The 25,819-nt window shown below is 46.4% G+C and overlaps 1 protein-coding gene across 1 annotated transcript in view; it reads right to left on the reverse strand.

Moving 5' to 3' along the window:
* eaf2 (ELL associated factor 2) overlaps positions 1-20,131 on the reverse strand; it is a 51,154-nt gene extending 31,023 nt beyond the window's left edge. The window contains exons 1-2 of the mRNA XM_033024893.1: positions 19,899-20,131; positions 19,702-19,868 (exon numbers count right to left, since the gene is read on the reverse strand). Of these exons, the coding sequence (XP_032880784.1) occupies positions 19,702-19,804 (103 nt within the window). The 5' untranslated portion in view covers positions 19,805-19,868; positions 19,899-20,131. The remainder of the gene's footprint in view (positions 1-19,701; positions 19,869-19,898) is intronic.
* Positions 20,132-25,819: the final 5,688 nt, after the last annotated feature.

Consider the following 25,819-nt stretch of genomic DNA (forward strand, 5'->3'; position numbering starts at 1 on the left):
AGTCTTCCTTATTAACTTTGAACATACAAAATATTGCCATTAGGAAGGAGCTCCAGAAAATCCTGCACCCACTCAAGCTACCCACCCCCCTCCGACATGGACACGGAGCGATCGCCGGCGCCCCTTTTTTTTGTGAAACATCTATTTCCTTCGGGTGTTTCTTTTAAATTTCCCCTGTGCCATTTCCATACTTTTTCGTTAGCTGCCATGACCCCTTTGATGTCATTCTTTCGCCCTGCTCCTGGTCTCGGCCCGCACCGTGTACCTGCCGGACGTGTGTGAGTGTGAGTGTGAGTGTGAGTGTGTGTGTGTGTGTTTTATACCGCATCTGCCATGCATTTGCCAACCCTCCCAACCTATCCAAGTCACCCCCAGCTTCGTGTCATCCGCAAACTTGGAGATGTTGCATTCAATTCCCTCGTCCAAATCATTAATATATATTGTAAATAGCTGGGGTCCCAGCACTGAGCCTTGCGGTACCTCACTAGTCACTGCCTGCCATTCTGAAAAGGACCCATTTACTCCTACTCTTTGTTTCCTGTTTTCCAGCCAGTTCTTTATCCACATCAATACTGAACCCCCAATTTTACTTCGGAGTCACGTGAATGACTACGTGAAGAAGGGCCGTCCGTCTGCGTGCGCGTCATTACATCTGAACGCAACGCGCGACGGACTGGCAGAGGCACTGCGTCCTCCCAGGCCGTTAGGATGGGCAGGTAAGGAAAGTTGAATCACTTACCTGCATTCTTTCGGGCTTGAAACTTTTTGTAGTTTCAGGGCCCAGATGTCGAGGAGACGGTCCGCGGGGAAGTCGGCTGCCGAAGACCGCAACATTTCCCAGTAGCGGGCAACGGTGTTTCCCGACATTTAGCGCCGGCAGCTGTGAACTGGCAGGAGACTTGTTGCAGGAGGAGAGCGCCGTTGGTGGTCCTGCAGTATGGGAAAATCCACCCGCAAGTCAAACAACCCGTTGACTCAGAAGAGTCCGGGGAGGGAAAGGGATACCCTCCATCAACGGAGAGCATCTTAGGACGACTCTCCCACATAGAAGCAACTTTTTGGAGAAGTTGCTCCGACAATGACCTGCTCTAAGGAGAGAGCTGTGTCAGCCCGGGCCTACAGCAACAGGCAGTACCAAAGATCTTATAGCAGAGGCTCCTCTATAATCTTTGGGCAGTACCGGGAGCCTCGCATAATGGGGCAACCCAATGTCTTCCCCATTGGAGGGGGAAGTACATATGGAAGAAACCACTCTGAATCAGAGTACAAAAGCAGGGGGGGGGAAACCTTCCCAGGGACAAGCAGAAGGAAGTAAGTAAGTAACTTTTACTTATATAGCACTGTTTAAGTTAACTTGCACCAAAGAGCTTTACATAAAATAAATAATAAGCACAAAAGAAAAGAAATACTTCTGCAATCATCCAGGTTCCACTGAGTGCTTCCCTGGATAGAGATCTAGAAAATGTCTCCTGCTCTGAGGAGAGGAGCATTCACGATCAGTTTCAGTCTGACCCAAAGCAAGAATCTCATTTAGGCCCGCTGGACGGGCCATGTCAGCGCAGGTATCCTTAGGGGCCTGCGGCAGCACCTGTTTTCAGGGCTACCTACAAATCTCACTCTCAATGGAGGGGAGTGTGAGTGATCAGTAGGTAACTGATCTCGAATTACAATACTATACAATACCATTTATTTCTCATTTGAACCTCACATAACGTTCAAACGAAATTTGGTTTCGAGATCAGTAGGTAACTGATCTCGAATTAAAGTATGAACATACTGAAGCACATGCATATGGCCTCAAGAGACAGCAGTTGGCAGAATATCCGCACAAATGCCGGCAAGGGAACAGCGCTATCAGGGTGACTTTGGAGAAACCAGCCGCCAAATCCTCTCTTCAGGTAAGACCCGAAGAAGGAAGCAAAAGCTGTCGGACCAATCAAGGTACCAATGACAAGCAAACTTCATCAGTAGGCGACAACACACCCCACACCTCCATAGGGGGTAAGCAGTTCACTGAAGCCGGTGGTAGCTTGAAAGCTGGGCACGGAAATATGATCAGAGTCGTCTTTCAAGGCAGACTCAGAATTATGGCCAGAATTGTCCGACAAGGCAGGCTCAGTATGATAAGGCTTTCAGACCAAGACCCAAGCAGAGGTCAGGAGAAACATGTAATCCACACTTCCTACCAGTCCAACTCCCAATCAAGGAGAGAAAAGGAACCCGCATCAGGGGCCTTTGGGCTTACCACAAGACCATCGGTAGCCATGGAGGTAGGTGGGTCTGGGTTTACTGAAACAAGGGATTGTGGACCAGTTACATGTTGGTAATTTTACTCTTGTGTTTTTGTTCAAAATGACAATAACATGAATTTCAGATCTGGTTTTAAAAAACAGATAACAACATGTGATTATTTTTTACTGCACAACATACATAGGTTCCAAGCAGACTTGGAACTCGGACCGGAATTGTCTTCAAGGCAGGCCCAGTATTTTGGGCAGGTGACAGATGGAGGATGTCACTTCATCCAGGTTTAACTCATTTGTGCAGTACCTGTACAGGCTTTTAGAAACAGCAATTTTTTGTTACGGTCTAACTACTGTTTTATAGGAGCTTCCTATAAAATGGTCACATGGCATGAATTGACCTCAAAGATGCATATTATTCAGTGTCTTTTCATTAAGAACAGGAGATATTTGAAGTTTAACTGGATGGCATGGCTCTGCCAAATGGGTTGACATCAGCTCCTAGACTATTGACCAAACTACGGAAACCAATTCTGGGACTACAAAGGTCTCAAAACCACATAGTAATGGCATATTTGGAGGACATTTTCATTTTGGAGTCACCAAGAATTGGCAGAAGCATCAGTCAAGCAAACCAAAACCCTGTTTGAAAGAATTGGTTACCTCATCCATCCAGTTAAATCAAAATTGACACCTACAAGGGTAATTGATAACCTAGAATTTACTATCAAAAACAGTAAATATGTTGGTGACTTTGCCTAGGGGGCAAACAACAATATTAATTAAGCCTGCAATGACCTGATAGTCAAATTCTAGCCATCTATCAGGCAAACAGCGAGTGTAATTGGCAAATAGTAGCTGCATTCCCAGCAGTACGGGCCTTTGCATTACCAGAACTTACAGCAAGCAAAGGAACGAACACTCAGATTACATACAGGCCGAATTGGCAAACTATGGATTTGAGGCCATTGTTGAATAACTATAGTGGATAACGAATGGGAGACAGCTCAGGGAAATTTTGCTCGAAAGCCATCGAGGTTTCTTCAGACCTATGCAAGCGGCTAAGGATGGGGACACACCAACACAGTCTAAAGCTGTGGGGGCAGATGGAATGAGCAGGAGTCTGTAATTCCTCAACACATGGAATCAATTACCCAGAATTGTTGGGGGCACAATATGGACTCAAGGTTCTCTGTAGTGATATGCAACCGGTGCTTGTTCAAATTCAGATTGATAACACCACTGCGGTGGCATATATCCATTAACAAGGGTGGTGTAAAATCTGTATCTTACGACAGATTGTCGAACCTCATTTGGCACTGGTGTATCGAGAGGAATATTTGGGAAATCTACGAGGTAGATATAACACGGTGACAGATGCTGGATCACGAATGTTTAATAACACAGAATGGATGTTGAATCAGACAGTATTTAACAAAATAACTACGCGATTTGGCATACCAGATGTTGATCCGTTTGCATCTAGACTAACCATTAGTTACCCTGATACGTGTCCTGCGAGCTGGATCCAGGAGCAAGGCAGTGGATGCTTTCTCCCTCAATTGGGGAGGAATGTTTATGTATGCTTTCCGCCAATTTGTCTCACAAATCGTTGCTTGACAAAAATCAAGCAAGACTAAGCCACAGGCATATTGGTAGTGCCAGATTGGCCTACTCAAGCCTGGTCCCCAAAAATTTTGGGAATTATAGTCCAGCCAGTAATGGCTGTACCCAAGAGCAGGGACCTCCTAGTGAACCCAGTTACAGGGAACAATCATCCACTACATGAACGTATAACTTGTTGGTCTGCAGATTCTGAGGAGGCCATTTCAAGGCATAGGACTGTCCGATCAAATACAACACAGTTCGGATAACGGATGTCTTGGAGTTCCTATCAATTGTACTATAACTATAAACTAAGTTATAGTGCATCTATAGTGCCAGAGGCGCACTCTCCTCCAATCTGATGTCGGAAGCAGGGCACAGTTCGATAGGAACGCACCACTTTACAACAAAATTCATGAAGGGAATTTACAATTTAAGACCTCCAAGGCCAAGGTACACTGACACATGGGATGTGAGCGTGGTACAAACCCTACTTTGACAGTGGGGACCGCCTATAACTAACCCTGAAGGTGGTATGCTGACAAAGAGTCCAGACACTGCAAAAGCTACGGTTGGACTACATGACCACCAATATGAACAACATAACATTCCTAATCAGGAACCTGATAAAACAGAGCAGGCCAGGAATGCCAGGGATGGAGATCCAGTTCTTGGCATATCCAGAGGACCAACGGTTGTGTGGGTGGTAACATACTAACACCACTATCAGAGAGTTACAGAGAACCTCAGAGGCTCAGAACAATCGGTCCTCATCAGCCATAAAAAAACCACACCAAAAGGTGTCAACTCAAACCATCTCGATGGTCAAAAGAGGTAATGGCAGTAGCAGGAGTAAACATTTATATGGTTAAATCTCACTCCACCAGGGCTGCATCTACGTCGGCAGCAAGAGCTATGGACGTGCCCCTTGACGACATCCTAGTGGCTGCAGGATGGACGAATGAAATAACGGTCCACCGGTTTTATAACAAACCCATAACCGGACTGGGGGTGTTTGCACGTACCATTTTAAGTTCTGTCCCTTAGTTTCCCCCCCAAGGTTGGGAGGGGTAACTTTTTTTAAACTTTTCTTTCATTTAAAGCATCAGTTTCTTTACTTAACTACGTAATGTCTGAACGCTTTAATGATTACACGCATCCATGGTCAATCCATTCAGTGTGTGACGTTGGATTCGTAACCGGCGTAAAATCAGAGCTTTGAAATCTTCACGTAGTCACTCACGTGACTCCTAAGTAAAATAGTAAGATTAAACGAGAACTTACCAGTTTGAAGTTTGATCTTGATTTTATGAGGATCTTGAAGTTACGATGAGCGATTACGTGCCCACCACTCCCACCCTCATACTATCAAGGTCATATGGAAGTTCTAGTTTCTTCACAATCTTACTATTCTCAGGTCTTCTTTTTATCTGTGATTTAACACCGCTGCTTTGAAGATTGACGATCACGCAGACGGACGGCCCTTCTTCACGTAATCGCTCATCGTAACTCCTCATAAAATCAAGATCAAACTTCAAACTGGTAAGTTCTCGTTTAATCTTACTATTACATATGACAATTAAACACCCGTGTCTCTACAACACTCACATGCTATAAATGAGTAAATATGCTGCCAAGAAAACCTCTCAGTAAACAGGGAGAGTAAATGCAAAATTTACACCCTGCAAGACACACTTCAATGCCACCCAGAAAATGTCTTCACTTTCCAAATATAAAATTCACAAAAGGACAAAGTGTTGGAGTAACTCAGCGGATCAGGCAACATCTCTGGAGAACATTTCGCCTTGAAACGTCATCTCTCCATGGTCTCCAGAGACGCTGTCCGATCCGCTGAGTTACTTCAGCATTTTGTGTCCTGTGTAACTTAATATCTGCAGTCCCATGTTTCTTTATTAAAGTTTAGCAAAGTTTCCTGCATTCAGCTAAAATTGGTGAAATGCAAATAAAACCTAGGCTATAGTTACTGTGGGGACAGCGAAACTAACTGCCAGTTTGAAAAAACCCAGTGCACTGTTGTACTTTTGAGAATGAAACTTAGGTCTTCACCCCGTTGATTATATTTGTAACTTGAGGTCAAGGCTGCAGAATGATGTCGGCTATAGGATCAGGGGGATTGCCCACTGTAACACATTCACCAGTGCCTTTCTCCACCCCATCCGCAGAGTCCGAAGAAGGGTCTCGACCTGAAATGTCATGTATTCCTGTTCTCCAGAGATGCTGCCTGACCCGTTGAGTTACTCCAGGCTTTTGTGTCTATTTTCGGTGTAAGCCAGCATCTGCAGTTCCTTCCTATTCAAATAATGTTTCATTGCCTGGTCCATCACCAAACTAGATGTACAATTCCAGTCATTCAGAGTAATAAAGCTCAGCCCATCGAGTTCAAGCCAACACTAATCCCAAAGTGCTGAAAAAGCTCAATAGGTCAGGCAGCAAAGTTACTCCAGCGCTTTGTGTTTTACTCAAGATTCCAACACGAGTTTTTCGCATCTCCTACAAAAAGCCCATTTCTTTCCACATTCCCATTAACTCTCCTCCCCTCAATTTTCTCACTGACATGCACAACAAGTCTAATTTAGATTTGATTTATAAGAAAGTATAAGAAATAAAGTGGACGAGCTTGAGGCTCAGTTAGAAATTGGCAAGTATGATGTTGTGGGAATTACAGAGACATGGCTGCAAGAGGGCCAGGGCTGGAAACTGAATGCTCAAGGGTATACCTCCTATCGAAAAGACACAGGCGGGCAGAGGGGGTGGGGTAGCTCTGTTGGTGAGGAATGAAATTCAGTCCCTTGCAAGGGGTGACATTGAAACAGGAGATGTGGAGTCAGTATGGATGGAACTAAGGAATTATAAGAGTAAAAAGACCCTAATGGGACTTGTCTACAGACTACAGGCCCCCAAACAGTAGCCTGGACATAGGTTGAATCAAGAGTTAAAATTGGCATGTCGTAAAGGTAATGCTACGGTTGTTATGGGAGATTTCAACATGTACGTAGACTGGGAAAATCAGGTTGGTACTGGACGCCAAGAAAGGGAGTTTGTGGAGTGCCTCTGTGATAGATTCTTGGAGCACCTTTATTGGAGCCTACCAGGGAGAAGGTAATGTTGTGTAATGAACCGGATTTGATAAGGGAATTTGAAGTTAAGGAGCCATTAGGAGGTAGTGACCATAATATGGTAAATTTTAATCCACAATTTGAGAGGGAGAAGGGTAATCTTAGGTTACTTTAGGAAGTGGCTCTAGAAATCGTAGTCGCATTGGTGATAATTTTCCCATGTTCTATAGATTCAGGATCAGTTGCTGTGGATTGGAGAGTAGCTCATGTTATCCCACTTTTTAAGAAAGGTGGGAGAAAGAAAACAGGGAATTATAGACCAGTTAACCTGACATTAGTGGTGGGGAAGCTGCTGGAGTCAATTATAAAAGATGAATTAGCGGCACATTTGGATAGCAGTAACAGGATTGGTCCTAGTCAACATGGATTTACGAAGGGGAAATTAAGCTTGACTAATCTTCTGGAATTTTTTGAGGATGCAACTAGGAAAATGGAGAAGGGAGAGCCAGTGGATGTAGTGTACCTGGACTTTCAGAAAGCATTTGATAAGGTACCACAGAGGAGATTAGTGGGCCAAATTAGGGCACATGGTATTGGGGGAAGAGTGCTGAAATGGATAGAGAAGTGGTTGGCAGACAGGAAACAGTAGGGATTAACGGGTCCCTTTAAGAATGGCAGGCAGTGACTAGTGGGGTACCGCAAGGCTCGTTGCTGGGACCGCAGCTATTTACAATACATCAATGATTTAGATTAAGGGATTCAAAGTAACATTATCAAATTTGCATATGACACAAAGCTGGGTGGCAGTGTGAACTGTGAGGAGGATGCTATGAGAATGCAGGATGACTTGGACAGGTTGGGTGAGTGGGCAGATACAGTTTAATGTGGATAAATGTGAGGTTATCCACTTTGGTAGCAAAAACAGGAAGGCAGATTATTATCCAAATGGTGTCAAATTGGGAAAAGGGGAAGTACAACGGGATCTGGGGATCCTTGTTCATCAGTCAATGAAAGTAAGCATGCAGGTACAGCAGGCAGTAAAGAAAGGGAATGGCATGTTGGCCTTCATAACAAGAGTAGTTGAGTATAGGACCAAAGAGGTCCTCCTGCAGTTGTATAGGGCCCTAGTGAGACCACACCTGGAGTATTGTGTGCAGTTTTGGTCCCCTAATTTGCGGCAGGTCATTCTTGCTATTGAGGGAGTGCAACGTAGGTTTACAAGGTTAATACCCGGGATGGCAGGACTGTCATATGCTGAGAGAATGGAGCGGATGCTCTGGATAAAATACTCTGGATTTTAGAAGGATGAGAGGGGATCTTATTTACACATAAGATTATTAAGGGTTTGGACACACGCTGAAGGCAGGAAAAATGTTCCCGATGTTGGGAGAGTCCAGAACCAGCGGCCACAGTTTAAGAATAAAGGTCAAGCCATTTAGAAAACACTTTTTCACACAGAGAGTTGTCAGTCTGTGTAATTTTCTGCCTCAGAGGGTGATGGCCGGTTCTCTGGATACTTTCAAGAGAGCTAGAAAGCTCTAAAGATAGGGGATATGGAGAGAAGGCAGGAAAGGGGTACTGATTGGGGATGATCAGCCATGATCACATTGAATGGCAGTGCAGGCTCGAAGGACCGAATGGCCTACTCCTGCCGATACTCCTATTGTCGATTTAGATCTGCAATTTGGTGGCCAATTTGCCTACCTTTGGGGAGGGATATGGAAGCAGAGATAATATATTTCATTTAGGAGTGTATTGAATGCTCTTTATTTAATTAAAAGCCAGGAAAACGCAAGACTGCAAAATACAAGGTGAAGGAGCCATTCATGCTTAGGCTAGTTATTGGTGGTATATTATATTATTTTCTCTAGGTATTTCTAGCAGTATTATTTTGAACGCTTGGGGGTGGGCATTTGATACGTAGATGGGCGTTACATATATCATAGTTGGAGAGGGAGTGACCGGATCAGACCAGGCAAGGGAGAGAGAGTACACAGTTCAGACCAGACGAGAGGGAACAGAAAGTTACAGCTTGCATGAGAATAAGGAATGCCTGGTATGAATCATCGCTTTGTTTGTACAACTATTTCAATATAGAATCAATTAAACTGGAATTAACGACTGGAGGATCCGGTTTTTTATCGTCTGCGTAAGTTCACTCCGACCTGCCTGTGTAGTAATGGCACGGAGAGTTGGACTTTGGAAAAGTTTGAAATTGCCATTACGCTAAAGTAAGAACTATTCTCTATGGTGAAACATGGAGCTTGTGAATCATTCAAACGGAACAAAGGATTGTTTTATTTCATAAGCTTGATATCGCCATTCCGATTACTGGACAAGATTGCCACCTGCACTTTTCTGACTAATGAAGATTGGAAACTTCGGAAGCCTACGCGCAGGGAATTAGTGAGTAGTACAGCATTAAACTTTATTGGAGAAGCTGAACGTACTGCATTAAGCTGCATTGGAAAACGGCTGTCACTATGGAGGTTTGAGAAGTGACCTTGAGAATCACAACGATATCTGTTGTTTTGAATTCCAGCTCAGTTGTTTTGAATTCCAGCCTGTAAGCATACGGCTTTATGTCAACACGTCTTAAAGCCAGTACGTCTAAAGCTCAGCCACAAGAGGGAGATGTGGAACAGGATTCTGGAAGAGAAAGAAGAACCATTAAGCTCACCGACAAAGGCCAGGTATTGTTCATGGAAAGGTATCAGAAGTCAAGAAACACGATATGTAAACAAGCTAACAAGTTAATTGAAAAGCTGAAGGAGCTCATGAAAACAGATGAGAATGTGAATGAAGTACAATCTAACCTGGTTCAATTAACCAAGCTCTGCAATGAAGTCAGAGAAAACCACGAGTCATTGGTTAAAGTACCACTGCCCGAAAGACAAAATCAGTGGTTTCAAGAAGACAATAGACAATAGGTGCAAGAGTAGGCTATTCGGCCCTACGAGCCAGCGCCGCCATTCACTGTGATCATCCACATTCAGTACTACGTTCCTGCCTTCTCACCCCATCCCCTGACTCTGCTAAGAGCTCTATCTAACTCTCTTGAAAGCATCCAGGGAATTAGTCTCCACTGCCTTTCAAGGCAGAGAGTTTCACAACTCTCTGGGTGAAAAGGTTTTTCCTTGTCATTCTAAATGTAATCATTTAAGGGTTTTAAACAAGATGTAGAAAGGTGGTTATCTGAAGTTGGACTGCAAACTACGCACTCTATAGTTGAAAGTGCCATGCAACAGTGATGTGGAATCTGAAGAAATTTGATCTGAAGACAGTATTTCAAATGTTTCAAAGCAAAGATCAAGCCACCAATCTGGTTCTGCATCATGTGGATCTTCAAGGGTCTCTGCTCATATTGAAGTTCAGGCAGATAGGGCTGTTCTCTTGGAACGGGCTGCCGCCATGAGGAAAAAGCACAAGCTTGAGGCTCAAAAGGAGCAATGGAAAAGTGAGTGTGCTGGCAGCAACCAATGCCAAGCTTGAGCTTGAGGTTGAGGCACAAGGGAAATATTTTAAAAGAGAGATGGGACAGAGACAGAGCTCAAGCCGATGCAAGGTTTAATGCACTTGATGCCAAAGGGTCAAGAAGCAGCTCTAGAGTATCTCACGGGAGGAGCTCTTGTGTGAGAAAATGAGCTGCTCAAAGGGAAACATCAGCTAAATTAAATCTACAGGCAGATAAATATTTGCCTGATCATGTGCAACAGGTCTGAAGAAGGGTTTCGGCCCAAAATGTTGCCTATTTCCTTTGCTCCATAGATGCTGCTGCACCCGCTGAGTTTCTCCAGCATTTTTGTGTACCTTCGATTTTCCAGCATCCGCAGTTCCTTCTTAAACACATGTGCAACAGGTTGTTAGACCAAAACAAACAGCTCTCAGGCCACCTGTTAGAGCTCAGATGAGCAGGGGTATGGACGGGGCATGTTAGTACTACCTTCCCTGCACGGAATGATACAAACCAACGTGATATCTGGAAATTAATGAAGAAGCAGAATGCTCAACAAAACCTCTCTTCTACTTTACCACCGAGACATTCCTGGTTATGATGTGATCCTTTGCAGTACGAGGTTTTCATTACAGCATTTGAGAAAGCAGTGGAAAGAAAAACTAATGAGAAGAGTAATTGCTTGCATTTTCTCGAGCAATACACAAGAGGGTATCCAAAAGACTTAGTCCACGGTTGCCAACATTAGTCTCCAGACGAGGACTATCAAAAGGCAAAAGATTTGCTTGAGAATATTTTGGTCACAAACATAAGATTGCCAATGCATATATGGTCAAGGCCTTTGCTTGGTCAGTGATCAAGCAAGAGGATTTGAAGGCATTGCATGCGTTCTCGCTGTTTCTTAGAAGTCATTGCAATGCTATGGAACATCTCGCCAATATGGAGGAAATGAAGGTACACAAAAATGCTGGAGACACTCAGCGGGTGCAGCAGCATCTATGGAGCGAAGGAAATAGGCAACGTTTCGGGCCGAAACCCTTCTTCATGAATGTTGCTTCCAATATGAAGACTATTCTTCTGAAACTGCCTTACGAGCTCAGAGACAAGTGGAGGGACAGGGCATGTCAGCTACAGGAAGAGCATGGACGTCAAGCTACATTTTCTGAAATGGTAGACTTCATGGAGAGGCAGGTGAAGATACAGTCAGATCCACTTTTTGGAAACATTCAGGATGCTAGACCAATTGCAACCGTCAACGTCTCTACTTTTGCTAAAGCAAGAGAAAGATCAGGACCAAAGGGAAGCAGTTTTGCAACAACTGTAATATCTGTAGAAACAGCAGTGCAAGTAAATCTGACAACAGGTGAAATGAGAAGAAATGTATTTACCACTAATACTCAAGGTTCTGGTTTGTTCTGTAATAAAAGTGGCCACACATTAGGGCGGTGTCTACTGATCAGGAAGAAGGGACACAAAGATAAGATGGACTTCTTAAGCTTTGGATGTTTGAAGAAAGGACACATGAGTAGACACTGCAAGAGCTGTATGACTTGTGACGTGTTCAACCAAGATCATCCTGAAATATTTCATGTTGAACAAAAGAACACAGAGAAGCCGGAGCATACAGAACAGAATGAGAAGCCAACTGTGAGTGATGCTGTTTCCTCATCCAAGATGTGTGGGCATATTGGGGCCGGTGATGAAACCTGCATCTTCTCCATCTTACCAATACAGGTAAAGAGCCGCAAGGGGGACACGGTGTAGCAAACATACGCATTTTTGGATCATGGTAGTTCAACTACCTTTTGCACTGAAAGCTTGATGAGATGACTGAACATTACAGGATCTTTTTGTTAATTTTTAATGTGTGCTAAAAGTTTGTGTATTCTCCAGTTTGTTTCATGTGGGGGGAGGGGGAAGGGGAGGGGTCGGGGAAACCTTTTTTTCAGTTTCTTACCTTGCTGAAGATGCGATTAATTTTCAGATCTCATTCTCCAGTCGCTCTGTGGCCTACCATCGATGAAGCTGGAGGCCTCCTCAGTCTGACTTTGGGCCCCACGGCGGAGCGTGGCCTTACATCGGAGACGATCCCTTGCCTGGGATAGTTCCAACCGCGGCCTGCGGACTTTACATCGGGAGCTCGCAGTCTCGGGAGAGGCCGTGGATGTCGGGAGCTCCAATGTCACGGAAGGTTCGACCGGCCCCGACGCAGGGTTCGATTGTCCGGCGCGGGGGAGCTGACAACCCCGATGCAGGGGCTGGTCCGCCTCGACGCGGAGAGCCCACAACCGGCTACGGGAGTCAAGATCATCCCATCAACGGAGGGATCGAGGCCCCCGACTGCGGGAGAGCTAAGGGAAGAGATTGAACTTTTTTTCGCCTTCCATCACAGAGAGGAATGTGGAGGAATCTCTGTGATTGATGTTTATGTTAAAATGTGTTTTGTATGTTCCGTTGCTTTTTATTTGTATGACTGACTTGGCAAATAAAATTCCTCGTATGTTGCAATACATACTTGGCTAATAAAGTATTGTGATTGTGATGGAAAAGACTAAGATTCTCTTGCATACAATGAATGGAGAAGCCTGTGATCAGTCATCATATTTCAGATTTGGAAATATCTAATCTGGACAAAGATGATTTATACAACTATCTGATGTGTTTACACATCAGACCATGCCTGTTTCTCATCTGAACATTCCCAGCCAGGAAGAGCTGAAACAATGGCCTTACTTGAAGGATATCAAGATTCCTAAAATAGATTCTGGCATCGACCTACTCATTGGAACAAATGGTACAAAGGTATTGGAACCAAGAGAGTTTGTTAACAGTCAAGGGGATGGACCGTTTGCCGTGAGGACCTTACTGGGGTTGGTCATCTTTGATCCCCTGAGAAGAGACAACGAAAGCAGGGAAGAAAATGGCTGCCCCGCTGCTGCTGCCAATCGAATATCCATTGTGAACCGAGAGGAGCTACTGGTCAAGCAATACATTCACAACTTCAGTGAAAGAACCAGCAAGGAAGCAGAAGAAATGTCCAAAGAGGTAAAGTTCTTGGATATTATTAATCACTCAGCAAAGATGATAGACCGACACTATTGTCTAGACTTATCTTCCAAACAAGAAAGTGTCAGTTTGCCAAATAACCGTTGCATTGCAGAGCATCCAGAACCTGAAACACAGATTTGGCAAGAATAAGAAATTTCATGATGAATATCCATCTTTCCTCACAGAAATTATTGATAATTGTTATGCTGAAATGGTACCAGTGAATCAGCTTAATCAAAGTGATGGAGAGATCTGGTATATCCCACACCATGGGTGTATCACTCAAGGAAAGGGACCTTGAGGGGAGTCTTTGACTGGTGCAATCTTCAAAGGAACTGGTTGCTCTTTTGGCTGATATCAAAGCTATGTTTCAATATCTTCATCAGGTCAAGATATCAGAAAAGCATATTGACTATTTGCAGTTCCTGTGGTGGCCAGAGGATGGTGCACAATGATGAAGGTACATCTTTTTGGAGCAGTGTCACCACCAGGTTGTGCAAACTTTGGAAGACTGCTGAAGACAACAAAGCTCATTTCCCAGCAGAGGTGACAAACATAGTAAAGAACAACTTCTATGGAGATGATTGTTTAAAGTCCATGCCTTCAGAACAGGAAGCAGTTCGAATGGCAACACACCTGACTTCCCACTGCCAAATGGGAGAATTCATGCTGTCAAAGTGGATCAGCATCCATTCCACTAGAAAATAGAGCCAAAGAGACCAGGGAGTTGGACTTGGACAATGACAATATGCCTATGGAGAGGGCCCTGGGATTGCACTGGTGCGTTGAAGCAGATGTGTTCGAGTTCAGAATTGTGGCATAGGATCGACCAGACACAAGACGGGAGACAAAAATGCTGGAGAAACTCAGCGGATAAGGCAGCATCTATGGAGCGAAGGAATAGGTCAAGACCCTTCTTCAGACTGATGTGGGGTGGGTGGACGGGAAGAAGAAAGGAAGAGGCAGAGACAGTAGGAGAAGGGGGATGCGAAGGAGGGAGAAAGCAGGGACTACCAGAAATTGGAGAAGTCAATGTTCATACCACTGGGGTGTAAACTACCCAAGTGAAATATGAAGTGCTGCTCCACCAATTTGCGGTGGGACTCACTTTGGCCATGGAGGAGGCCCAGGACAGAAAGGTCGGATTCTGAATGGTTGAAGAGCTGAGCCACTGGGACATCAGGTTGGTTAAAGCGAACTGTGCGGAGGTGTTGGACGAAGCAATCGCCAAGCCTGCAGTGGATGCAATAGACGAGGTTGCAGGTGAAACTCTGCCTCACCTGGAAAGACTGCTGGGTCCGTGGATGGAGTCGAGGGGGGAGGTAAAGCGACAAGTGTAGCATTTCCTGTGATTGCAAGGGAAAGTACCAGGGGAGGGGGTATCTTGTCCGTGGCTCTGTATATGAAACTTTAGGATTTCTAGCACCATTTACTCTGCCAGCCAGGCTGATTATGCAGGAACTCTATAAGGAAATCTTCGGATGCGATGAGAACATATCCCAAACCTTCTCTCAGCGATGGACAGGATGGTTAGCAGATCTCAATAAGATGTCGGAATTTAAAGCAAACTTAGGTCAAATCAGATAAGCATAGCTGCACCACTTTTCAGCTGCAAGCGAAAGTGCCTACGGTACTGTTTCATATCTAAGACTGGAAAATAATAACAAAGAGGTGCTTGGTGCATTCATAATGGGAAAAGCCAGAGTGGCACTATGGAAACAAATGACGATTCCCAGAATGGAGCTTACAGCTGCAGTCCTAGCTGTCAGAGTGGACATAACGTTGCAATAGGAATTACAGCTTCTACTGGAGCAATCCATCTTCTGGACTGATAGCACAACTGTGCTTAAAGGGCCTGTCCCACTTAGGTGACTTTTTAGGGATGCTACTAATGTATCACAATGGAGATATATTGGCACAAAGGGAAATCCTGCAGATGAAGCATCTAGAGCAGGGGTCGGCTACCTGGTTCTATAATGGGGCCATGACTCATGCCTTTGAGCGGATGGCGGCCACATCTATCACATGTACACATGGATCCCGCCCCCAACCCTCCCCGGATGGCAGGCATCAAATCACATGTTCACATAGATCCCGCCCTTTCGACGACATCACCTCAGTTACGGGCGCTCACCAACATGGCGCCCCTATGGACCATTGCCTTGGCTCTGTCCTGAAGGGGGTGGCTCAAATACTCACACTCACTCATCCCCGGCCTATTGACAACCCCGATCCCGACAGTGAAGCCCAGACACAGAAGGTGCGCGGCCGTGCCGGTGACTTTGCGCAGGATGCGGTACAGCCAGAGCTCGGCACTCAGCCACGCTCGACGGCGCTGCCATTGCGGCCGCCAGTGCAGACCTCCTTGCGTCACCGCGCCTGGAGATGACGGAAGTCTGCATGCCGGATAATTACAGGGAAAAAAATACACCTGCGGGCCGGATGACTTTGGGTTACGGGCCGCATTCAGCCCGGGGGCCGTAGGTTGCCGACCCCTGCTCTAGAGAACTAACAGCCGACTGCTTCTTAAGCAATAAGAGATGGATCAAGGGACCAGAGTTTCTCTGTAAGCCAGAGAGTGGCCAAAGTTTAACCTGTAATCTGCAATTTCTGCTAATAATCCAGAAATCAAACAAGACATCATTTTCAAGGATCCATTGGACTCAACAAACTCTCTAATTGCCTATTTCTCATCATGGAGGGCGCTGAAGACTGTGGTAGCTTAAAATAAGGACGATGCACTTGCAGTTGACTCGAAAAAGAAAGGAGATTGCTATGATAAGTAGCTTTGAAGAAGATCCTGGCAAACTAAAGGAAAGGGTTGATAAAGAGATGAAGTCTTTAAAGCAACATCTTGGTAAGACCGATAACATATGTCTGCTCCAAGCAGCCAAAGAAAAAGGAAGAAAAGAATATTAAATGCATACTTTTGTTTTTAATAATAGTTAAAGCTTTTATAACTCCTTTTAATGTTTATTGGTAATTGTTTTGTTATATATGTAGAACAATTAGGAGCCGGTGTGTGCAGGAGCCATTCATGCTTAGGCTAGTTACTGTTGGCATATTACATTATTTTGTGTAGGTATTTCTAGCAGTATTATTATGAACGCTTGGAGGTGGGCATTTGATACGTAGATGGGCATTACAAATATCATAGATGGAGAAGGAGTGACTGGATCAGACCAGGCAAGGGAGAGAGAGTACACAGTTCTGACCAGTTGAGAGAACGGAAAGTTATAGCTTGTATGAGAATAAGGAATACTGGGTATGAATCATTTCTTTGTTTGTACAACTACTTCAATAAAGAATCAATTAAATTGGAAATAACTGGAGGATCCGTTTTTTTATCGTCTGCGCAAGTTCACTCCTTTGCGCAAGTCCACGCCTGTATAGTAATGGCAACGGAGAGTTGGACATCGGCGAAGTTTGAAATTGCCATTACACAAGGTCAACTACAATCCACCATGAACCACAACAATGCCACAATAACCATCACAGCCAGCAAGGGGTGAAGATAAAGATTGAAACCACTCCGTATATAGGTTAGTCATGTCATATAGGTATTCTGAACACATAATCCTTCATTTTAGTTACTTGACCAACACAAAATTTAACAACCATCCAAAGCATGAGCCAGTCCCAACACAGTTAAACGAAGGTATGACAAACTCAACAATCAGAGCTTACCTCAACCTTTCCACCATCCACCCTCTTCTCCCTTGCAATCTCTACTCACCCTCTGTTCTATTCTCTCAAATCCTCCTTTTGTATTTATTAAAAACTTTCAACACCTGTTACCCCACCACCTGAACTCACTACCACCTGCTTCCCTCCCCTCATCTTCCCCATCCCCCCTGCTTCCCCTCCCATCACTACCTCCCCACCAACCACCACCATTTGATTTCCCCCAAACCTGCTTCCACCTCACCATCTGCTTCCCCCCCAGCTCCTTCCTCCAATGACCACCATCTGCTTCCCCCACCCAATCTGCTTCCCCCTCACAAACCCTGTTAATCTAATCCCCCAAACCCGCTTCGCCATCACCACCACCATCTGATTTTCCCCTCACACAACCACCATTTGATTCCCCCAAACCTGCTTATTCCACGCCATCTGCTTTTCCCTCAAACCTGCTTTTCCCCCCCACAACCCCCAATACACTAATCCTCTCAACCGGCTGCCCCACCACCACCTGATTTCCCCCCAACCTTTTTTCCCCCACACCACCGCCAATTTCCCCCTACCTACTTCCCCCCACACCACCAACTGATTCCCCCAAAAATGCTTCCTCCACACTACCATCTGCTTTCCCCCCAAAAAAAACAATACCCTGATCCCCCAAATATGCTTCCACGTAATCACCACCACCACCTGCTTCCCCCCCCCCCCCACACCACCACCATCTGATTCCCCTAAACCTGCTTGCTCCACACCACCATCTGTTTTACCGCCAAACCTCCTTCCCCAACCACCACAAACTGGCTTCCCTCCCCCAAACCCTACGACTTTTGTGGCCATGGTAGCGCAGCCATAGAGTTGCTGCCTTACAGCGCTTGCAGCGCCAGAGACCCGAGTTCGATCCCGACTATGGGTGCTCCCTGTACGGAGTTTGTACATTGTCTCTGTGCCCATGTGGGTTTTCGCTGAGATCTTCAGTTCCCTTGCAGACTCCAAAGACGTAGTTCCCTCCCAGACTCCAAGGATATACAGGTATGTAAGTTAATTGGCTTGGTGTATGTATAAATTGTCACGTGTGTGTGTGTGTGTGCGTGTGTGGTAGTGTTAATGTGCGGGGGTAGCTGGTCAGTGCGAACTCGGTGGGCCGAAGGGCCTGTTTCCGCGCTGTATCTCTAAACTAAAATACTCGGCAGTCACGGTGGCACAGCTGTTGAGTTGCTGCCTTACAGCAAAATGCAGCGCCAGAGACCCGGGTTCATCCCGACTATGGGTGCTGTCTGCATGTATGGAGTTTGTACGTTCTCTCTGTGATTTGCGTGGGTTTTCTCCGAGAACTTCGGTTTCCTCCCACACTCAAAAGACGTACAGGTTTGTAGGTTAATTGGCTTGATAAAATGTTAAATTGTCCAAGTTGGCGATATGCAGAGTACTGCCCTGCCGACTACAAAATTCAGAAGGTACTCCGATCCTCCCAACTTGCTTCCCCACCACCCCCTGCTTCCCCCTCAGCTTCCTCACCATCACCACCTGAATACCCACACCAACCTGCTTCACCACCACCCGGTTCCCCCCACACCACCACCATCTGACCCCCCCCCCCCCCAAATCCTGCTACCCCACCACCACCCTTGTCACTCTTCAAGTCACAGTTTGACAACTTTGACTTGGATCATCTCACCAAATTTGTCCACATAAAAATCTAAATAACCATTTGGCAACCCATGCCCACGCGAGCGTAACCTGCACGAGATCCCTTGTGGCTAAAGGGATCAGGGGGGTTATGGAGAGAAGGCAGGTACAGGATAATGAGTTGGATGATCATCCATGATCATATTGAATGGCGGTGCAGGCTCGAAGGGCTGAATGGCCTACTCATGCACCTATTTTCTATGTTTCTATGAGATAGCCCAGCTGTTGGCGGTTGTGCAGTAAACAAGCAGAAGCAGATTCCCCGCACACCACCACCATCTGATTCTCCCCCCCCCCCCCCCCCCCCCCCCCCAAACCTGCTTCCCCACAACCACCACCATCTGATCGCCCCCAAACCGGCTTCCCCACCACCACCACCACCCGATTCCTCCCCACACCACCACCATCTGATCCCCCCCCCCCCAAATCTGCTTCACCAGCACCGCCACCTGCTTCACCAGCACCACCACCTGCTTGACCACCACCACCACCTGCTTGACCACCTGCTTGACCACCACCACCTGCTTAACCACCACCACCACCTGCTTGACCACCACCACCTGCTTGACCACCACCACCTGCTTGACCACCACCACCTGCTTGACCACCACCACCACCTGCTTGACCACCACCACCACCTGCTTGACCACCACCACCTGCTTGACCACCACCACCTGCTTCACCACCACAGCGACCTGATCCCCCCCCAACCAGCTTCCCCACCACCACCTGCTTGACCACCACCACCAACTGCTTCCCCACCACCACCACCAACTGCTTCCCCACCACCACCACCACCCCGGATTACCCCCACACCACCACCATAATCTGATCCTCCCCAACCAGCTGCCCCACCACCTCGCCCCTCCCGCGTCTAGGGTGGGGGGGGGGGGGGGGGCAAACTCACATCGGATGGTGTGGAAGCCGCACTGGGGTCGTTTGTCGAAGCTGCCGCCCAACTTCAAAACGTGCTCCTTGCGGTCGAACTGCGGGTGAGCTCCTCCATTCATCCTCGGAGCTTTTTTCCCTCCTTCTCCTCCTACCACCACTATACTCGGCGTCCAGCTCTCTCTCTCACGCTCTCTCTCTCACGCTCTCTCTCTCACACTCACTCTCTCACACTCACACTCTCTCTCACACACTATCACACAAACACTCTCCCACTCACACACTCTCACTCTCTCCCTCTCACTCACACTGACACTCTCTCTCAATCAATCTCCCGCTCTCCCTCACACTCTCACTCTCACTCACAATCTCTCTCTCTCTCTCTCTCGTGGGCGCTCGCGCTGCCCCTTTAACTGCTCGCGCGGCGGCCGCCGCTCAACCGCCTTCAGGGCGCGCGCGGGGAGGGGGTTGAGGGGGCGGAGACAATCACGCCAAGGGCCCGCCCACCTTCCCCCTCCCCCCTCCCCCCTCCCCCCCACCTCCTTCCGCCGCGCCGCGATTGGCCGACACCAGCGGGTGTGACCAACCCTCCACGGTCCCGCCCACTCCCCAACTCCGCCGCGCTTTCATTGGTCCACCCCGCTGTCCATCAACGCATGATTGTCAGGTCGCGTATGCAGATTTGCCATTGACGTCACATGGGGCGGTGCCGTTTTCTCCCCCACACACGCACAAACGGGACACGCCCCCTTACTCAAGGCCACGCCCCCACCACGCCCCCAGTCTTGGCAATCTTCATTGAGATCAAGGAGCAGAATCTTAGAAGCATAGAACCATGAAAAATAGGTGTAGTAGTAGGCTGCAAGGTGACTAGGATAGGTTGGGTGAGTGGGCAAATGCATGGCAGATGCAGTATAATGTGGATAAATGTGAGGTTCTCCACTTTGGTGGCAAAAACAGGAAAGTAGACTATTATCTGAATGGTGGCCGATTAGGAAAAGGGGAGATGCAACGAGACCTGGGTGTCATGGTACACCAGTCATTGAAAGTAGGCATGCAGGTGCAGCAGGCAGTGAAGAAAGCGAATGGTATGTTAGCATTCATAGCAAAAGGATTTGAGTATAGGAGCAGGGAGGTTCTACTGCAGTTGTACAGGGTCTTGGTGAGACCACACCTGGAGTATTGCATACAGTTTAGGTCTCCTAATCTGAGGAAAGACATTCTTGCCATAAGGGAGTACAGAGAAGGTTCACCAGACTGATTCCTGGGATGTCAGGACTTTCATATGAAGAAAGACTGGATAGACTCGGCTTGTACTCGCTCATCGTATCAGGGGCCGAATGGCCTACTCCTGCACCTATTTTTATGTTTCAATGTTTCTATGTTTCTCCCCATAATCCCAGACACCTTTACTAATCAATAATCTGTCAATCTCAGCCTTAAAAATATCCATTGATGGCTTCCAGACCTTCTGTAGCAATGAATCCCGCAGATTCACCACCCTGATTAGCAGCATAATTAGGTCATACGACCCATCAAGTCTACTCTGCCATTCGATCATAGCTGATCTATCTTTCCCTCTAAACCCCACTCTCCTATCTTCGTCCCGTAACTTTTGACTAATTAAGAATCTGTCAATTTTCACCTTAAAATATACATTAGACCATAAGTTTAAGATGGGGGGGGGGGGGGGGGGGCTGAGGGGCAACATTTTTTTTACACGAAGGATGGTGGGTGTATGGAATGAGTTGCCGGAGGAGGTAATACTATTGCAACTTTTAAGAAACATTTAGGCAAGAAATATTTAAACATGGATATTTTAGTATGGAACTTCAGATGCTGATTTATATCGAGGATAGACACAAAATCATGGAGTAGCTCATCGGATCAGGCAGCATTTCTGTGGAAAAGGAAAGGTACATGGAAAGGATAGGTTTAGAGTGATATAGACCAAGAGCAGGAAGGTGGGACTCGTGTAAATGGGACATGTTGGTCAGTGTGTGCAAGTTGGGTCGAGTGTACACTGTATGACTTTATGACTCTAGACATAAGAGTAAGTCAAGAGTGTTTTTAATTGTCATATGTCCCGAAATGGTACAATGAAATTCTTGGCATGGCCGACCCTGCAACCCCACCAGGCCAATGGGCCTTTATGGCCAAGCTAAGACTTTACATTCATCACAACTTTAAACTTGAATTATAAAAAAAGGCTCCAGAAAGATGGCAACTCCTGTATACTGTCTTAGTATAATCTACTTAGTATAATCTGTTAGATACCTGCCACATTTAGAATATTGTGTTAGTTCTGGGCCCAATGTTATAGGAAATATGGTGTCAAGCTAGAAAGGGTATAGAGAAGATTTACGAGGATGATGCCAGGACTAGAGAGTCTGAGCTATAGGGAAAGGTTGAGTGGGCGGGGAATCTATTCCTTGGAGCACAAGGGGTGATCTTACAGAGGATGAGGGGTGATCTTCATGTATAAAATCATGAGAGGAATAGATTGGGTAGATGCACAGAGTCTCTTGCCCAGAGTAGATGAATCGAGGACAAGAGGACATAGGTTTAAGGTGAAGGCAAAAAGATTTAATAGGAATCTAAGGGGTTACTTTTTCACACAAAGGTTGGTGAGGGTATGGACCAAGCTGCCAGAGGAGGTAGTTGAGGCTGGGTCTATCCCAACATTTAAGAAACAGTTAGACAGGTACATGGATAGGACAGGTTTGGAGGGATATGGGCCAAATGCGAGCAGATGGGACTAGTGTAGCTGGGACATGTTGGCTGGTGTGGGCAAGTTGGGCCGAAGGGCCTATTTCCACGCTGTATCACTCTATGACTTGCGCTTAATTATGATTGTGAATATGTAATGTAATCTTTTTACTTTTACTGAACTGTATGCAAAAAAGGAATTTTTCTGTACCTCGGTACTTGAGACAATAAAGTACCATTGAACCAGTATTAGCTGTAGGGAAAGATTGGAGAAACTTAAACTGATTTAGAAACATAGAAACATAGAAAATAGGTGCAGGAGTTGGCCATTAGGCCCTTCGAGCCTGCACCGCCATTCAATATGATCATGGCTGATCATCCAACTCAGTAACCTGTACATGTTTTCTCTCCATACCCCCTGATCCCTTTAGCCACAAGGGCCACATCTATCTCCCTCTTAAATATAGCCAATGAACTGGCCTCAACTACCTTCTGTGGCAGAGAATTCCACAGATTCACCACTCTCTGTGTAAAAAATGATTTTTTCATCTCGGTCCTAAAAGACTTCCCCCTTATCCTTAAACTGTGACCCCTTACTCTGGACTTCCCCAACATCGGGAATAATCTTCCTGCATCTAGCCTGTCCAACCCCTTATTTCTCTGGAACATTGCCAGTCAAGGGCAGATCTGATAGACGTATGCAGGAATATGATAAGCATAGATAGGGTGGACAGTTAGAACCTTTTTTCCCCCCCAGGGTGGAGAAATTCAGCAGGTGAGGCAGCATCTATGGTGCGAAGGAATAGGTGACGTTTCGGGTTGAGACCCTTCCTCAGACTGATGTGGGGGTTGGGGGGGGGGGGGGGGGTGGGAAGAAGAAAGGAAGAGGCGGAGACAGTGAGCTGTGGGAGAGCTGGGAAGGGGAGGGGAAGGAGGGAGAAAGCAAGGACTACCTGAAATAGGAGAAGTCAATGTTCATACCGGTGGGGTGTAAATCACCCAAGCGAAATATGAGGTGCTGCTCCTCCAATTTGCAGTAGGACTCACTCTGGCCATGGAGGGGGCCCAGGACAGAAAAGTCCGATTCGGAATGGGAGGGGGAGTCGAAGTGGTGAGATTAGCAGGTCAGGTTCAGGTCTATTATTGTCACGTGTATTGAGGTATTGTAAAATATATATTTACACATAGGGTGGTGGGTGCCTGGAACGTGCTGCCAGAGATGGTGGTAGAGGTGGGATACAATAGTGGCATTTAAGAGGCTTTTAGATTGGTACATGAATATGCAGGGAACAGTGAAAATGGATAAAGTGCAGGAAGGAACTGCATATGATAGACACACAAAGCTGGAGTAACTCAGCAGGACAGGCTGCATCACTGGAGAGAAGGAATGGGTGACGATTCGGGTCGAAATCCTCCAAAGTCACGGGAAAGTGGTGCAGAGAGTGGTGAATCTCTGGAATTTTACACAGAGAGTGGTGAATCTCTGGAATTCTCTGCCACAGAATGTAGTTGAGGCCAGTTCATTGGCTATATTTAAGAGGGAGTTAGATGTGGCCCTTGTGGCTAAAGGGATCAGGGGGTATGGAGAGAAAGCAGGTACAGGATACTGAGTTGGATGATCAGCCATGATCACATTGAATGGCGGTGCAGGCTCGAAGGGCCGAATGGCCTACTCCTGCACCTATTTTCTATGTTTCTATGTTTCTATGAAAGGGAAATGAGAGACATAGACGTAGAGAGATATAGAACAATGAATGAAAGATATGCAAAAAAGTAAGGATGGTAAAGGAAACAGGCCATTTCGCTGTTTGTTGAGTGAAAACGAGTAGCGGATGTGTCTTGGATGGAGGAGGGATGGAGAGAGAGGGAATGCCGGGGCTACTTGAAGTGAGAGAAATCAAGATTCATACCATTGGGCTGTAAGCTACCCAAGGGAAATATGAGATGCTGTTCCTCCAATTTGCGTTTAGCCTCACTGACAATGGAGGAGGCCTAGGACAGAAAGGTCAGTGTGGGAATGGGAAGGAGAATTAAAGTATTTAGCAATCGGGAGATCAGGTAGGTCCAGGCAGACTGAGCGAAGGTGCTCAGCGAAATGATAGCCCAGTCTACGTTTTGTCTTGCCGATGTATAAGAGTCCACATCTTGAACAATGGGTACAGTAGATAGACAATAGACAATAGGTGCAGGAGTAGGCCATTCGGCCCTTCGAGCCAGCACCGCCATTCAATGTGATCATGGCTGATCATCCCCAATCAGTACCCCTTTCCTGCCTTCTCCCCATATCCCCTGACTCTGCTATTTTTAAGAGCCCTATCTAGCTCTCTCTTGAAAGTATCCAGAGAACTGGCCTCCATCGCCCTCTGAGGCAGAGAATTCCACAGACTCACAACTCTCTGTGAGAAAAAGTGTTTCCTCGTCTCCGTCCTAAATGGCTTTATCCCTTAAACTGCTTCTGCCATGCATCTGCCCACTCACCCAACCCGTCCAAGTCACCCGGCATTCTCATAGCATCTTCCTCACAGGATTGTCATCCAACCTCATCTATTGCATCCGCTACTCTAGATGTCAGCAGATCTACATCGGTGAGACCAAGCGGAGGCTTGGCGATCGTTTCGCCGAACACCTCCGCTCGGTCCGCAATAACCAACCTGACCTCCCGGTGGCTCAGCACTTCAACTCCCCCTCCCACTCCGTATCCGACCTCTCTGCCCTGGGTCTCCTCCATGGTCAGAGCGAGCAACACCGGAAATTGGAGGAACAGCACCTCATATTCCGTTTGGGGAGTCTGCATCCTGGGGGCATGGGCATTGAATTCTCCCAATTTTGTTAGCCCTTGCTGTCTCCTCCCATCCCTCAGCCTTCGGGCTCCTCCTCCTCCTTTTTCCTTTCTTCCCCCCGCCCACCCCCCATCAGTCTGAAGAAGGGTTTCGGCCCGAAACATTGCCTATTTCCTTCCCTCCATAGATGCTGCTGCACCCGCTGAGTTTCTCCAGCATTTTTGTGTACCTTCGATTTTCCAGCATCTGCAGTTCCTTCTTAAACACATAGTTATCTTGGCATCCTGTTTGGCCCAGACAGTGTTTCCAGAGGGCATGTTCCTGCTCTGTACTGTTCTAGGTTCTATGTATTCAAGATATCAGGGAATCGAAAGCATTTTGTGCCAATAGTCACTGATTAGAATACAAGAAATGGGTAGACTTTGTGTCTATGGATAGACCTTGTGTCCTATCAAACGTGCTCTGATGTTCAATAAGATCATGGCCAATCCTTCACTCCTTGTGTACTGTTCCAAGGTTTAATGGTGCCAAGTTTCTTGAACGCTGTTAATACTAGATAGGTCCAGGCAAGTGAAGCGTACATTTTTGACATCGCTTTGCTATAGTCATACTCATACAGCTTAGAATCAGGCCCTTCGGATCACTTTG

The sequence above is a fragment of the Amblyraja radiata genome, chromosome 7 (assembly GCF_010909765.2).
Source record: "Amblyraja radiata isolate CabotCenter1 chromosome 7, sAmbRad1.1.pri, whole genome shotgun sequence".
Taxonomy (NCBI): domain Eukaryota; kingdom Metazoa; phylum Chordata; class Chondrichthyes; order Rajiformes; family Rajidae; genus Amblyraja; species Amblyraja radiata.